The sequence below is a fragment of the Sebastes fasciatus genome, chromosome 11 (assembly GCF_043250625.1).
Source record: "Sebastes fasciatus isolate fSebFas1 chromosome 11, fSebFas1.pri, whole genome shotgun sequence".
Taxonomy (NCBI): Eukaryota; Metazoa; Chordata; class Actinopteri; order Perciformes; family Sebastidae; genus Sebastes; species Sebastes fasciatus.
In genome coordinates, this window is record NC_133805.1 from 5,632,907 (window position 1) to 5,649,127 (window position 16,221).

The 16,221-nt window shown below is 43.5% G+C and overlaps 1 protein-coding gene across 4 annotated transcripts in view; it reads right to left on the reverse strand.

Annotated features, from left to right (window-relative positions):
- The window catches only part of chd7 (chromodomain helicase DNA binding protein 7), a 101,041-nt gene that overhangs the window by 35,997 nt on the left and 48,823 nt on the right, over positions 1-16,221 (reverse strand). For 3 of the 4 annotated variants that reach the window (XM_074650171.1, XM_074650172.1, XM_074650173.1), the window contains exons 5-11: positions 10,147-10,291; positions 7,671-7,790; positions 6,126-6,191; positions 4,141-4,202; positions 3,447-3,561; positions 1,699-1,782; positions 1,427-1,564 (exon numbers count right to left, since the gene is read on the reverse strand). In XM_074650171.1, coding sequence (XP_074506272.1) covers positions 1,427-1,564; positions 1,699-1,782; positions 3,447-3,561; positions 4,141-4,202; positions 6,126-6,191; positions 7,671-7,790; positions 10,147-10,291 — 730 coding nt within the window. The remainder of the gene's footprint in view (positions 1-1,426; positions 1,565-1,698; positions 1,783-3,446; positions 3,562-4,140; positions 4,203-6,125; positions 6,192-7,670; positions 7,791-10,146; positions 10,292-16,221) is intronic. The other variant, XM_074650174.1, reaches the window with a different exon arrangement.

The following is a 16,221-nucleotide window of genomic DNA, read 5'->3' on the forward strand; positions in this document are numbered from 1 at the left end:
AATGAAAACATAGTTATGAATATTATAATACATTTTAATTTACTCATTTAAGACCTTTTTTGATATTTGGATGAGGCATGTATTTATCTTTGTCCTTTACTTATCACCATTGTTACAATTATTTTTGATACATGTACAGTATGTAATCACTGAAACTGCTATTTAGATATTTACTTTTACTTCTCTCTTTTTATGATCATTATATGATATATGATTGTTTACCTGCCTATTGTTCCCTCCCCATTTTTTCCAGCCTCTGCTGAATCGGGTTCCAACAAGGGGAGGCTGTTTAAATGGATGCGAGTCTCGGATCCGTTTGACTCGAAACGTTAGTCTTTAATAAAGTTTACTGCCTTAAATCCGTGTGCTCCGGTGTGCTTTGGAACTGCTCTCTGAAGTCTCTCCTGTCAGAATATTATTTTCCATTTCTGCCAATAGATCTCCATAAATCCTACAAACTGGTCCTTTAAAGGGATAGTTTGGGTGTTTTGAAGTGGGGTTGTATGATGTACTTACAGTACAGTCAGTGTATTACCTACAATAGATGGCAGTTGGACTCGGCACGACCCCAGTTATATCCTGTAAATATCTATTTTATTATTATTGTGTTAACTTTGGTGTTTTAAAGGGTTAGTTCGGATTCACCAAAGTCACACAATAACGCAAATAAAACTAACTGATCAAGGCAGCGATTGAACAACAACTAAGAGGTTAAATTACTGTTTATTTTTTCCAATGGAGTCTGGTGGCTTTGTAGAGAGCATACTGTAGATAACGGCATCAGAAAGGGGCAGTCTGACAGCGAGGTAATGCGCTGAAAATATTCTAAATATAGCGTACACTTAAACTGATTTTTTTAGGTGTCTAAAATCCACAGCACTCCATTGCTCTGCTCCCGTGCTGGTACTCCAACTGTTTGTTTCTCTTAACTGGGGGCGTGCCGACCTCGACCTACTGTAGGTAATACACCGACTATGGAGAAGAACCTCATACAACCTTACACGTAAAAAAAAAAAAAATCCAAACTATCCCTTTAAGGAGAAACAGTAGGCAGCAGTTAAATAGATGGACACGGGGAGAGAAAGGAGTGATGAGGGAGAGACCACAGCCAGTCAGCTGCTTCTGTTCAGCATTAAACACACTGTTAGTGGTTTGGCCCGGCCACAAGAGCAGGGCGTGTGTGTACATGTGTATATGCGTGTGCGCGCATGAGTGTGTGTGAGACCACAAGAACGTGGCCCTGTGGAGAGCAGTTAAGGGAGCTGTAAATCTGGAGGAGGAAGGAGCAGGCAGCGGGGCAGCAGGCCAACACACACAAACACACACATGCACACGCCTACCGGGAGGAGGCTGGGACCCATATAGCACCCAACACACACACCCTCCACACACACATACATACACATACACACACAGAGCTGCTTACCACTCTCTTAGTGTTGGGTGTGCGTGCTGCGATGCGTTCATATTCCTCTATCTTGGACTGGTCGATGTCGGCCTTCAGCTCCCAGGTGGAGTCTTCGTAAGGCAGGCTGCACCATTTCACCAAATATAAGGTCACCGTCTGCACACAAACAAACACACACACACACACACACACACACACAGAGAAACAGGAGGGAGGTTTGGTGAGTTTGTGTGTGGAGAGAGAGGGAGAGGCTCAAACCCTTGAAAGATGACAGGAAGAGATCAAAGCACCTCTCCATTTTCATCTGGGCTCTCTGAAATGTCCAGGACGCGGTCCACCTCCACGTAGTCGGGGTTAAAAGGCTCATCATCCATCTGGAGGGAAAGCAGAGTTGAGTATTACTGTTAGAAGCAGGGAGACGCTTCTGTGATGCTTACAGCACGTATTAGGGTGAGGCAGCATGATTTCATGTTCGCCGCGTTTGACTGAGGAGGGTAATTTATACCTTCTGAGCATTTCTCATGTGGTTTTCAATTTTTTTCTTTTTGCTGTTTGAAAAAGGTTTAAGCTGCTGAACTCGGTCTGGATTTCTGTCTGATTTTGACACCTGAAAAATCTCAGCTGTGAGTAGAGCTGCAACTAATTTGATAAATAGAAGAATGTCTCGATTATTACTTTGATTAATCAATTATTAATCAAAATTAAATGTATTATTTCCAGCGTTTTATTCTTATTGTACAACGCTCTTTTGTTACAATAAAAAAACGTGAATTAAATAATTGGACAGCGGGGATGCAGCCGTGCACGGAGACTAAAAGAGAAATGGAACCAGTATATATTTGATCATTTGCTCAAGTTTCTGTTGTGAAGTATTAAAGGATTAATTTAAGACTGTCTCTGACTAACGGCATGAAATATTCCAAAAACTCCATAACGTTACGTTATAACTAGGGCTGTCAAAGTTATCACAATAGTAACGCGTTATTGCAAATTCGTTTTAACGCCTCTGATTTCTTTAGTGAAGATATTGGTATCATATCAAACTCTAAAACCTAATGAATTGGTACCAACCGTGTCATGCTTGCTTATCACGAAGGAGGATAAATAACGCTCCAAACTTACGCTACATTTTGGTGAGGAAAATCTGTCATGGCCATTTTCAAAGAGGTCCTTTGACCTCTGACCTCCAGATATGTGAATGAAAATGGGTTCTATGGGTACCCACGAGTCTCCCCTTTACAGACATGCCCACTTTATGATAATCAAGCATATTTTTCATGCTAAATGCAGTACCTGTGAGGGTTTCTGGACAATAGCTGTCATTGTTTTGTGTTGTTGATTATTTTCCAATAATATATATATATATATATATATATATATATATATATACACACATATATATACATATATATACATATATATACATATATATATATATATATATATATATATACATAAAGCAGCATATTTGCCCACCCCCATGTTGATAAGAGTATTAAATACTTGACAAATCTCCCTTTAAGGTACATTTGGACAACTATGGATAATCATGTGATTAATCCCGAGGGCAATATTTGTCATTGTTTGGTGTTGTCCGTTTCTCTTCTTGTGCACTGATTCGTTTAAGCTGAACACCCAATCAGAGTGATTTCTCTCACTGACGAGCGCCGCCGCCGATTCAACATGCTGAATCGGCCGAAAAGCCTCTGACACGGGCAGACTAGAGCCGACGGTGCAAGACACACTGAAAAAACGAGGCCGACACACGCTCACCCTCGACCCCAAACTGCTGTGTCAGGGCCTTTACCATAGCACGTGTCGCATGCATAGACCCAACTCATTGATGATCGAATTCGTTGCCAACAATTTTTTTTTCTTTTTTCTAATAATCGATTAGTTGTTGCAGCCCTAGCTGTGAGCATTTTTTTTACTCCAGAACCATTACTGTTGGTCAACTGTTGGTTTAGCCCCCTGTAGAGCAGTGGAAGGTCAGGACCCAGGTCATGGGGCTGACTGCAGTGAAGAGCGCAGGTCTTACCTCCGTTATGAAACTGTTGAGTTGTTGCTTGGCCCTAAACCTCTTGACCTTTTGGTGTATTCTCTTGTCCTTCTCCAGCTCCTCCAGGTCTGCCCAGCGACAGTGGAGGTACGAACTGAGACACAAGAGAGACACCAAGTGATTCACATCATTCCCATCACAGCCAGTGTTGCAAAATATAAGACTCTGGTGATCCTTCTTTACTGGGGAGGACATTATTTGCATGTCGTGAGGTCAAATTTGTGCATTCAGCGTGAATCTCATTTGTATTTTTTGTTTGCTGTCCGAACGGCAAGCAAATGATTAGAGTCTGGATAGACACAAATGTGTGTCTGCTGAATCGATGACTGCTGGGACTAAAAGATGGACAGAAATGATAGGACTAGCACTATGATAGGATGTGACTGTACTACGACCACTTTGGTGTTATTGACGCAACAGTCGACCTGTAGCACCAATAAATGAGTCACCTCACGGTAAAAGACAGTGAATGAGGCTTTCAGGTTGACTATACTGAGCTGTTCACACTTCTGGACCGATGGACACCCTGGTGTGTGTGTGTGTTTGTGTGTGTGTGTGTGTGTGTGTGTGTGTGTGTGTGTTGACGACAGGTCTAAAAAAAAAAAGAGGAAGCCCTGCTATGAAAGACAAAAGAGGTAGATAGGAAAAAAAAAAAAAACTGCTCGCTACTCACAAGCCCTTGAACTTGACGTAGAACTCCTCCACCTCCACTTCCACTTCCTCCCCCGACTCCAGCTGAAAAGGGAAAAAAAAAAGGTTAATAATAAGCAAATATAGCAACGGCACGGTGAAAGAGCAGAAGTGGCTCGTCATTGTTATACAACATGTGGTTAAGTGGCACAGATATTCCCGTTTTACTGCAAAACAGACTGAGCTGTTTACACGGCTGATGGAAATGAATATTCCCGTTTCCATGCAGTCGTGCATACTCCGAATAACGTAAAACACCCCCATCAAGTACTACGTCCTACAGCTACGCCCTTTAAATAACTTAAATTTCCCTTCTTTTCAAACTGCGGTCATGTTGCTCTCGTGGTGTTAAACCATCGTTGTCGCCGTTCTGGAAGTTTCGCAAAACGGTGTTCTTCAAGCTTTTCTTTTTACGGCTGTGCACGAGAACAGACATCGACGCCGCAAAACAGGCAAGAGGCCGTGTGTCACACAAACTACGGTAAAAACCCCACATTGAGACACATATTCTGAATGTGCCGTTTGCTGATTAACGTAACCAGTGGCGGACTTGTTGGACCGTGCGAACACAGCCTCCCTCTTTCATTCCTCAACCACCTTCTTGAAAAGGTTGGCGTTGCGATATTTATGCATATCCAGAAACCTGTTGATATCCAAGTAGGTGTGTTTCTCCTTCCAACTAGAAATGTGAGCTTTTCTTTTAGGCGTGCATCTCTGCAAACTGTCAGCTAGTTGGTTTAACGTACAGAGCTGGACGTAAACAAGCAAGAGGCCTTGTGTTGCAAAATGCAGTAAAAATGTGCTGTAATCATGTCCAAAAGAACGCTCCTAAAACCTGAATCATATCACCATATCCCACCTGTCTTAATTGGAAAATGCTCCATTCAGAATAAGGCCTAATTCAGAATATCCAAACGGAATATGCTGTTTACATGACCCGTAGCAAACTCGGAATAATATTATAATAATATTAGGATGCATGTAAACGTGGTCATCTGACATCCTCACACTGAGGTAACGTACTGCTTCATTCACATCCTCTCAGTCTCTCAGCCGTTGTTTTGGGTAAAACATAGAGTCCAAATGTGAATGAAGCTTGAGGAGAAGCAGATAGAACATTTAAAAACGCTAACGAAGAAATATGAACAAATCAACTTAAAATCTAGAAACGGATTAATAATCTAAATATGTGTCTCACAACATAAACATTTTAACACTTGATGAAGCATGTTTATCCGTACATACTGTATGTGTGTGTGAAAAGGAAAAACCAAAACAGTAGCTCTTTCAAGCGCAGCCGTCCACTTCCATTCACCATTACTACTGTAACACACACACACACACACACACACACACACACACTCCGCCATGCTACTACTACTGTAATGCCATGAATCATCAATCACACTCACACACACACACACACAGCCTGAGGAAACGCTAGCTTGGCGTCTGGCGTAGCTAGCATTGTGGTTTTGGATGTGTGCCAAGCCCGAGGTCAACTCTGAATGGAGCTGTGAGAGAGTGTGTGCGTGCGTGTGTGTGTGTGTGTGTGTATGTGTAGGTGGTGGGGGGGGGGTAACCCGTTGGCAGCTGGCTAGCAAAGGAAAGTTGGCTGGTGACTATATGTGCATGCGTGTTTTGGCTCAGGGATGAGCTTTCTTTAGACGAGCTGTCTAAAACAAAGCCGGGTAGACACACACACACACACACAGTCAATCAGACACACACACACACACACACACGTAATGAAATACAAGAACTCTTGTCTCCGCTTACCAAGTGAATACCCGCTGTCTGAGCTCTGTGTGTGTGTGTGTGTTTGAGTTTGTGTGTGTGTGTTAATCTGCTTAGGCCAGCTGTGGAGCGGCTAATCAGATGACGTAAACTATGACTCGGGCCAGAGTGTCCATGTGTGCACGTCTCTCTGCGTGTGTTGTGTTGCGTTAGCGTCTCTGTGTATCTCACCGGTTTCTTGGTCATGCGTTTGACCATGATCTTCTCTACGACGGGCCCCTCAACGTCGGCCACGTCCTGGAAACAAACACACATGACAGTTTAAATGTTGGAGCTTCATACACACAAACACACACACACACTGCCTTTATAACAACTACAGCACAGCAACAGCTGACACTCACCAGTTCTTCAGGTAAAAAGATGAAAAGGTGACATAAAGGGTCATCTTTGTTTATCTACCACTCTTGTACATGCAGCTATATTTCCTGATTAAAAAATAGTTTTTATATAGTCACCATCAGTGATTGTCACTTTACAAAATGCTGATAAATAGGGATGGTATCATTTGAAAATGTTTTTATACTAGTGCTAGTACAATACCTGAGCTTCATTTCTGATACAAAAGCAGTACTTTAATACCTTCCTTATAAACATTTACCCCCATTTAATAAAGGAAACACACTTAAACACATGCAGCTGAACTTTGCATGAATAAAATACCAACTTAAACCGGCAACCTTTTTATTTAAAGGGCCGGGTCCATCTGCAATCTTTTCCGTTTTTTTTCAAATGGAAACGCCCACTCCTAATCTCCTAGCTAATCAATAAGGTTATGAATAATGTGAACGCTAGCACTAGCTGAGTAAACGTTAGCTGTGCTATGTTTGGAAATAACTGAATGAATCATTTCTTTGAAGTGGGGTAGTATGTATACTAAAATCACTGTTTTTGTGAATGTAGTCTGGTGGATTTGAAGAGAGCGATATAACAGCTCAGTTCCCCGTTGGAAAGGGCTGTCTGATGGAGAGGTAAAGCAGCAGCAGAAAATTGGATTTTAGCCACCTAAAAAAACACTATATTTAGAATATTTTCACCGCTTTACCTCGCCATCAGACAGCCCTTTCTGACGGGGAACTGAAGCCGTTATACCGCTGTCTTCAAAGCCACCAGACTACATTCACAAAAACAGGTGGCGTTCATAGAGCCTGTCTGCTTCTCCAAACTGGGACCATGCCGACCGCCATCTAACTTACTGTATGTAATAAACTGACCATAAAGATGTATATATACTGTATATGTAGCAACGAAAGGTCATGTGGGAGAACGTTGGTATAAGGGCTTGGGAAAACAGCATTTTGACACCAAAACATTCGTACTTCAACCAAAATGGGAACGTTGGGATTTGAATACGTAAGGAACACCACTGGGAAGGTACAGAATGATATAAAAACCTCAAAAAACAAATAGTGGACCCGCCTTTTAAATCAGATCAAAGATTGAGTAAATCAGATTAAATCTGATTTGAAAAAGCTGCAGACAGAAAACTATTAATTCAGTCTCCAAAGATGTCCAGCTCACTGACGTACATTATTTCCGCCTAATATAACCCGTGATAGTTTAGTGATGCACACCTTAGTGAGGGTTTAAATCATATAGCTTCTTTCTGTATACATAATGTAATTCAACTCTGCTGTGTCTTAAGATTTGTAACGTCAGACTCTGGCCTTATTAACTCTTATTAAAGCAAACCGTTGACGGAGACCCAAGCTGTACCTGTTGTTGTGAAGGAGACTTGGGTGCCGATGAGTCGTCTCCGCTGTCGTCGTCCGAGATCCTGAACTCCGGATCCTCCGTGTACCTCTTCCTCTTCACCTGACGGCTAGAGCGTCGCTTCTGTTGGACAGACGGAAGAGACATTGGCTGTAGTTTTGTGTTCTTTGCCCCTTTCACTTTGTTCATTCAAATTGTTCATTAATTGTGAAGCAAAGAAAATTCATCTCCAAAAAGGGAGATGTGAAAATGTGTGGTAATAAGGGCTGTCAATGTTAACGCAATGATAACGTGTTAACAGTTTTAGAGCTAGAGTGAAGATACTGGTATCATATGGAACTAGAAAACCTAAAGAATCCATCGGTACCAGCCATGTTATGCTAGCTTGTTGGGAAGGAAGCTAAATAACGCTCCAAAGTGACGCTAAATATTGGCGAGGAAAAACTGTCATGTCCATTTTCAAAGGGGTCCCCTGACCTCTGACCTCCAGATATGTGAATGTAAATGGGTTCTATGGGTACCCACGAGTCTCCCTTTTACAGACATGCCCACTTAATGATAATTGCTTGCAGTTTGGGGCAATAATTGTAATTTTTTTTGTGTTGTTAATTGATTTCCAGTAAAAAATATATACATATATTTGCATAAAGCAGCATATTTGCCTACTTCCATGTTGATAAAAGTATTAAATACTTGACAAATCTCCATTTAAGGTACATTTTGAACAGATAATAAATGTTTGATAAGCTTGTGATTAATGGATTGACAGCCCTAGTAGTAACACTCATACTGTATACTGTATTAAATCAGAGATGGAGAGAGGAAACTACAGGGCTGTGTATGCTTATCATTCACCAGGCGGCCCTCTTCCAAGAAACACACTTCATTTTCATTATTCTGTTCCATATGGTCCAGCATGTTATCCATATTGACTTCACCCAATTTTTCGGGCTCGTAATGTTGCCAAATAACAAGGATGTGTAAAGCACTACTGTAGTGAACGGGCTAAAGGAGGACGTACTGCTGCTACGGTGCTTTCATATCTGAACCAGAGCCACGGCTCTTTACGCAGCTAATAGCCAGATGCTACTCTGTTTACATGGCCCACATAATTACATTTGCACATAAAAATTGATCTGTTTGAGGAGGGATACAGTGGAGCTCTGCTTGTTCCTCCAAAGAGCAGCTTCCATACCAAACAGGGGAAAAAAAATTTGAATTGCATTTCAAATACTGTACAAAAATATGTACGCAGCAGCTGAAAAAAGTTGCTGATAGTGCATCATGTGGACTTGGCAGATCTTGTCTGCTTGGTCTGTCAACAAGGCTGGTTTACAACACAAACAGTGGACGCCTACTGGCTCAGCGCCTTCCATCTCTACAGGCTGTGACACTGAGGGATGTGCAAAGGTTTTATGGCAGACTGATTTTTTTCCTCTGGGCGTCCTGAAGCTATGCGGCGACACAATCTTAAGCTTTGTTTATGCTTGCGCGGGCCTCCGTAGATGATGCGAGCGTGCATTACAAGCATGCAGTCGTTTATGCTCAGCGCGTTGTTCGTTGCAATATGCTCCGAAACACCAAGGTGCGCACAAAGAAAATAGTCTGTGGATAAGCAAGAAGTCAACGAGTCATACCGGAGAGAAAAGTAGGCTGCCTGGCAACAGTAGTAAACACTAAACTCCGACGTACGTAACGGATTACTGTCGCTTACCTCCAAGTCAAAACAAGGCAAAAGTGAGCATGGCTCACATACCCCCGCTCACTGCTTGACCGCTGCTAAAGTAGGGCCAAAGGTTTTGCTCTTTTTGAAAAAAAATGTTGGGCACCCTGGACTTCTAACCCCCAAAAGCCACAACTAGACCAAACTGTCAACCATCAGACCAAATATGAAGTTCCTAAGTTAAATAGTTTCCAAGTTCTACTCCGGAAACGAAAGTGTGACACGGAGGGAAGGACACTTGGAGCGCAATATACCTCCCGACTACGTCGTCGTGGGGGTATAATTGTTCCCCGTCTCCTAGTGCTTCCCCTCGGGTCGCCATACTTTCCATGAGGCCTTTTTTTTTTTTTTTTAGCTTTTACCAAACGATCTCTCATATTCTTTCACAGCCTGCAGCGATAAGCCTCTTCTTTCCCCAGAGAGTTGCCTGTTTCTTTACAAGAGTTAAATGACATTTGACTGCCCCTGTGGTCTCTCAGTGAACAGTTGTAGAGATGTCTTCCCTTGAAGGCATCCATGTTGAAATGAAAAGCGCAGCACACGCAGTCGGTGTGTAGTCACAAAAATTCAGAGGTGCACGACAAACCACCACGACAACTTGCGAAGCTTTGTGCACCAAGTGAAAGCCGTGCTGATGTAGTTCTCTCACGCCGGCTTCAGTACGTCGACCATAAACCTAGCTTTAGCCATGAATACTTTTTTTTTTAGATGCCTGGAAAGTTGAAACAAGCTTGAGAACCACTTCTTTCCCCGTACCTGTACACCGTCATCATCTTCCTCTTCAGGAGGCGAGGGGGATGGAGACTTCACCTCCACGTCTTCGCTGACCGACGGCTCTCTCTTCCTCTTGGAATCCTTCTTAGCAGCGCTAGCCACGCCCTCAGACTCCACCTTCTTACTGCTGTAGGGAGAGAGAGAAAAAACACTTTAAAACTTTAACTTTACTTTAAACTTTAAGGAAAACTTTCATAGTAAAATAAATACACCATTTCAGAATAGGCAAAAACAACGAATGTATACTGCATGCAAATACTACTACTACTCTCGTTTTGCCCCTTCCTCTCAGTTCATCGGGTTCATGATACTTCTGCTTTTGTGGATGACTGATTTCACTTTAAAAACATGGTACTATCATAGCAGAAGAAAAATGAATTAATAAATTTAATAGGGCTGTCAATCGATTAAATATTTAATCGCAATTACTTGCATGATTGTCCATAATTAATCACGATTAATCGCACATTTGTATCTGTTCAAAATGTACCTTAAAGGGAAATTTGTCAGGTATTTAATACTCTTATCAATATGGGAATGGACAAATATGCTGCTTTATGCAAATATATGTATATATTTATTATTGTAAACCAATTAAAAACACAAAACAATGACAAATATTGTCCAGAAACCCTCACAGGTACTGCATTTAGCATAAAACAATATGCTCAAATCATTACATGGCAAACTGCAGCCCAACAGGCAACAACAGCTGTCAGTGTGTCAGTGTGCTGACTTGACTATGACTTAACCCAAACTGCATGTGATGATCATAAAGTGGGCATGTCTGTAAAGGGGAGACTCGTGGGTACCCATAGAACCCATTTACATTCACTGATCTGGAGGTCAGAGGTCAAGGGACCCCTTTGAAAATGGCAATGCCAGTTTTTTGCTTGCCAATATTTAGCGTAAGTTTGGAGCGTTATTTGTGGACTGATTTCTGTGTAAAGGACTCGGGATGGTTTTGCTTTGTAACGTGATCTGATGAAGTAATTTGCAAATGGCGAGCTAGTTAGTATCATGGAGATTGGACATTACGGATAGATTGTGATGTAATGTCACGTCACTGTTTTGGCCGATGCCCAGGATGATCGTGCGCGCCTACGACGGAGTGCGAGCAACAGGATGCTGACTGAAGTTCACTTAACGGCCACCGTTTTGGAGAATCGATACGGTAATGCACGAGGTAATATCGCGATACTCATGTGTATCAATATTTTCTTACAGCCCTCCCTCAAAGTGTTAACTCTTTTACAGTTCACACACTGCAAGGCATTCGTGTGTGTGTGTGTGTGTGTGTGTGTGTGTGTGTGTGTGTGTGTGGGTACGTGTGCCTGTCTGTCCCAGGGCGGTCGCCATGTTTGATTTACCCATTTAGAAATCATTAGTGTGCCTCAGGCTCTGGCACACAGGGGGTTAATATGATGAAAGACTGCGAGGAGGCGGAGGGAGCAAGATGGAGAGATACAGGCACAGAGAGGAAGAGAAAGGGGGGCCCAGAGAGAGAGAGAGACAGGGAGGGAGGGAGGGAGGGAGGGAGGGAGGGAGGGAGGGAGGGAGAGGGACAGACGAGAGAGAGAGAGAGAGGCCCCAGAAAGAGGAAAGAGGATGGGGGAGGGAGGGAGGGGTTGAAAGGCCCCCAGGCTTCCTCTAATCTCTGGCATGGAAAGCAAGCGGAGCTGGCTCTATCGGAGAGAGTGTGTGCACACACACACACCACAGAGGAAGGCGAGAGGACACTCAGCAGCCCTCTTCTGTCTTTCACACACAGTCTATCAGTACGCAGTTACTTTACTGCCATGACCATTAACACACATAATACTGTGAAGGCAGTTTACGAAATACAGATTTTTTCAAATACCAACACACATAATGAGGGTTGGGACTCTTATTGCATCCAAATCCAGTGTGGAATCTACTTCAAATCAAATCCTTTCAAATCCAAAGTGGCAGTAGGCAGAATATTTTTGGCATCATTGGGCTAAAAATCCCATAATAACCTTTCAGCATATTGTAATTCAAGTGTTCTGAGAGACTTCTGCTCCTCCTCATGGCTCTGTTTTCAGGCTTTATAAAAATCTAGCCCGTGACGGGAGGCTTTGACCAATCACAGGTCACTTCAGAGAGAGAGCGTTCCTATTGGCTGTTCATTCAACGGAGGCAGCTGTCAATCACTGCGATCAAATGGTCAAACTAGGCAGCGCTGATCAAATATGAATCAATATTCTGTTCCTGTAATGAATATTTCAAAAACAGCAGTCCACAAACCAATGGGTGACGTCACAGTGACAACGTCCACTTCCTAAATACAGTCTAAGATGTAGCCATTTTCCACTGCAGGATTTTAGGCATGCCATGGAGTCTCCGTTAGCGTATTATATGTTATAAGAAAGTCAATAACATCAGATTCTAACATTGGTGTCTGTCCGCAACCACATACTTTACTTGCCTTCCAAAGGGCACATAAAAATGTTCCACTTTCACCTTTAATGACACATCTGAAACATCTATATTTGTAAAAAACAGTATATATATATATATATATATATAGTATCTTTACGAGGACAATTTTTTCTGAGCTCGCGAATAAACCATCAACCAATCACACCATTGGAGCGCGTTGAGTTGCACTTATATTTATGAAAACAGCTTCACGGCTCCATAGTCCGAACCAAGACAGCAAACTTTGTTACTTCTGTCAACCTTGACAAAGGCAGCGCAGACCTGATCCACTCCTTCCCTTTCACAATAAAAGCCCTAGGCATATAATATTCCCAGGCGAGTATTCTGCATTTTCGTGTTGTTTATTTGTCACGCCCAGTCCATATAACGTTACGCCAGCGCCTCTTTTCTTTTTTAATACGTTTCAGCAGACGGGATGTCACAGATGATCAAGGCAGCACGTTTCTGCCTCGTTAGCATCGTGACCCGTACAGACCTCTGCTAGCTAACTAACTTTACCTGCCTCGGAGCTTTCAAACCAATCTTTATTGACAACTGTCAACAGCCAGAACGGCCTTCAGGAGCCGACCGGCCGTGTTTTAACTTCTATTTTACACGTACAGTGTGAGCACGTAAATCATGAGCATTGGCTTCACATCACAAACTCGTACAGTAGGAGTAGGAAGAACACAACATTTCTAAAATCGTACAGCGTACGCCCAGCTTAACCACACAACAGGTGAGTTTCTTTACGGCCTTTGGTTACCTATGAGAGTTACTTGTGGAACTAACATCTCTAGCTACAGGTGTAATCTGCCACCGGTGATGTTCGTCACATCAACAGGCCACAACGACGGTCTAAAAAAATGAGAAGCCTGCCACCTGAATTGTTTTCTACACTGGCCTTTGCTAAAAAAAAGAAAAGAAAAAGAGCGGGGAGAGCTAGAAGGTTTCATAACAGATTTGTTAGCATAGGAGCCTTGTGAACCCGGGTATTTTGCAAACCTGGAACCGGATCCACAAGGGATCGGGCTATCCAAACCCAACCGTGCTGTTCAGTTTAACAAATTGTTGATTTCTTAAAATACCAACATACAGTTATAAATTTAGGCCGCAAGGATACATTCATCTGCTCTACTAACTTACTATAAAACAGAAAGTACAGAATGTACAACAGATGTGAGTGCTGTGTCTTTCCTAGTCTGAGTCTGAGTGTTGCCCTTTGCAGTACTGTATGCCTGGATCTCTCTCTCTCTCTCTCTCCCTCCCTCTTTCCCTCCCTCTCTCTCTCTCTCTCTCTCTCCATGTCTCTCGCCCCCTCTGTCCCTGGGGCCCTTCTCCTTTCATCCTCACGCCAAAAGCAATCACCATCTCCGTGGTAACGGCTGGTCATGTGACCTGCACCTGTTCCTCTGGCTGGTCGCCACACGCTGGAGCCATCTGGCCACACACACACATACACACACACACACACACACACACATACATACACACACACACACTTCTCCACTTGGCTGCCTTCTCCCCTCTCTTCCTCCCAGCGTCTTCACGGCCTCACTTCTCTCTTCAATCAGTTCATCACCTCCCCAACTCTTCCTGCTCGGTCCATCTCTTCAGTCCTCAACTCTCCAACAATCTCTCACTTTTATTTCCCGTCTAGTTTAGCGGTCCCAAAATGCTTCCGCTGTTGAAATCAATCACCATAAACTCCAAACAAGTTCACCGACTCGTGTCAAAAAACAGTTTCGCTGTAAATACACCGCATCTGTGTGGCGGTGTCACAATATTCTATTCATTCTGACTAGGGATGCTAATTTAGAATGTTTAATGATAACTGATAACCGACCCTCGTTAACCGATTATTAACTGCATACAGCGGTGCGTGTATGAGCACAACAGACAACTGAGTCACCAGTTCACCCGTCCGGGAGCGCTAGCAGCCAGGGTGCTGCGTGTTTAAGTCAACACCGCACAAATTATACCCCTTTTCAGTTCTTTAGTTTAGCTGCGAGGTTGTCAGCGGTGTGTCTGCCCGGCGGAACCATAGCGAGTGACCGACAGAGTGTGTGTGTGGTGGTTGCAATGAGTGTGGGGTTGTCGGTGGTGTTCTAGCTGTGAATGTAGCTGTAGCAGTGTGTGTACAGTTTATTTGGCCGTGAATTAATGCTACAACCAAGCCCCCCAGGAAGTGCGCCGGTCGTCGATCCCGACTTTCGTAGTGGCCAAACGGCGGTACGGCAACTTCAGTGTCCGTCACGTGATGCCATAGGGCCAAAAAATACTTTTTCCCATAGACTTACATTGGGAAAGAGATGTCTTTAACTCAGCGGATCATTTTTTTTTAGGTGAATCAACTTCCCAGTACGAACACTCTAATAGCCCTTATTTAAAAAAAAATAGTTTTTAAAGTTGTAAAATGCACTAATAGCCGAATCCAGAGTTATTTCCCTTCCTCCGTTCATGTGAATGAGACCCAAACCGAGGAATGGAGCGCATGCCGTGTCGACGGCGTGACGTTGGGAGCGAGCGGACGCTACTGCGCATGTTCCATGTGCCCAAGATCCGGGTACTTTTCCAGACAGAAGTCGAGCCATTTCGGCTTCAAGCTCCACTGAGAAACTCTCATGGGAATGAACGGGGCCCCGCCTCCAACGCTGTATCCAGTTCTCTTAATACATCCATGGCTACAACCCGAGTCAACTTCCTGTATCTGTAACTCCGGCTCAGACTCTCTTAAGGTGGGCTGTTAAGGTGGACCAGCTTTTCTCCTAAAACTGACAAGCCGCTCCTCTGAGTTTTGCTCAGCTTTTTAATTAATTTTAAATATTTCTTTTGACCGTTTAACCGATTTAATTATTTAATTTTTAAAGCATTAATCGGTTAAACGGTTAATTGCTAACATCCCTAATCTCCATATAAGGCTAGTCCTGCCCAGGTGTGCACCGGCCCATCCTCAATGTCTGTCATTGACGCTGCTGTATACTCATGGGCTTATAGCCTGGCACTCACACATGCTGGCCAGCTGTGGTGCGCTGTGTGTGTGCGTGCGTCCGTCAGTATGTGTGTGTATGTGTGAGAGGGGTTGAGATGCTCCTTTCAGATCGGAGAGGAGGAGGGATAAAGGAAAGACAGGAAGCAGAGCAGTGGAGTAAAATATAGGGAGAGAAAAAGAGACAAAAAATGGGTGGAGTGTAAGGGACACCTGCTGCCGTGATGAGTCATACCACCGAACCCCCCGTGCACACACTCGACCCATGGCAACAAAAAACAACAACAGCGGCCAGAAGGCAACACACACACACACTTCGGTGTTGAAAAAAGTGCTGTATTTGCACACGAGTCTGCAGACACGCACAAAGCAAGGTGCCTGCATGCATGTCTGACTTGTTTGTGTGTGCTGCAAACAAATCACCCCTACACACACACACACTGAGGGAAGGGTGTGGCAGCTGAGAGCTGGGTTATTTATAGATGTACTTCCTCTGAGAGAGGTAGACAGAGAGGGAGTGAGAGAGAGAGAGAGAGAGAGAGAGAGAGGGGAGAGAGAGAGAGCGAAGGAAAAGAGGGATGGAGAGAGAAGGCAAGGTCAAAGGAGAGGAGTGAGCTGACTGGACG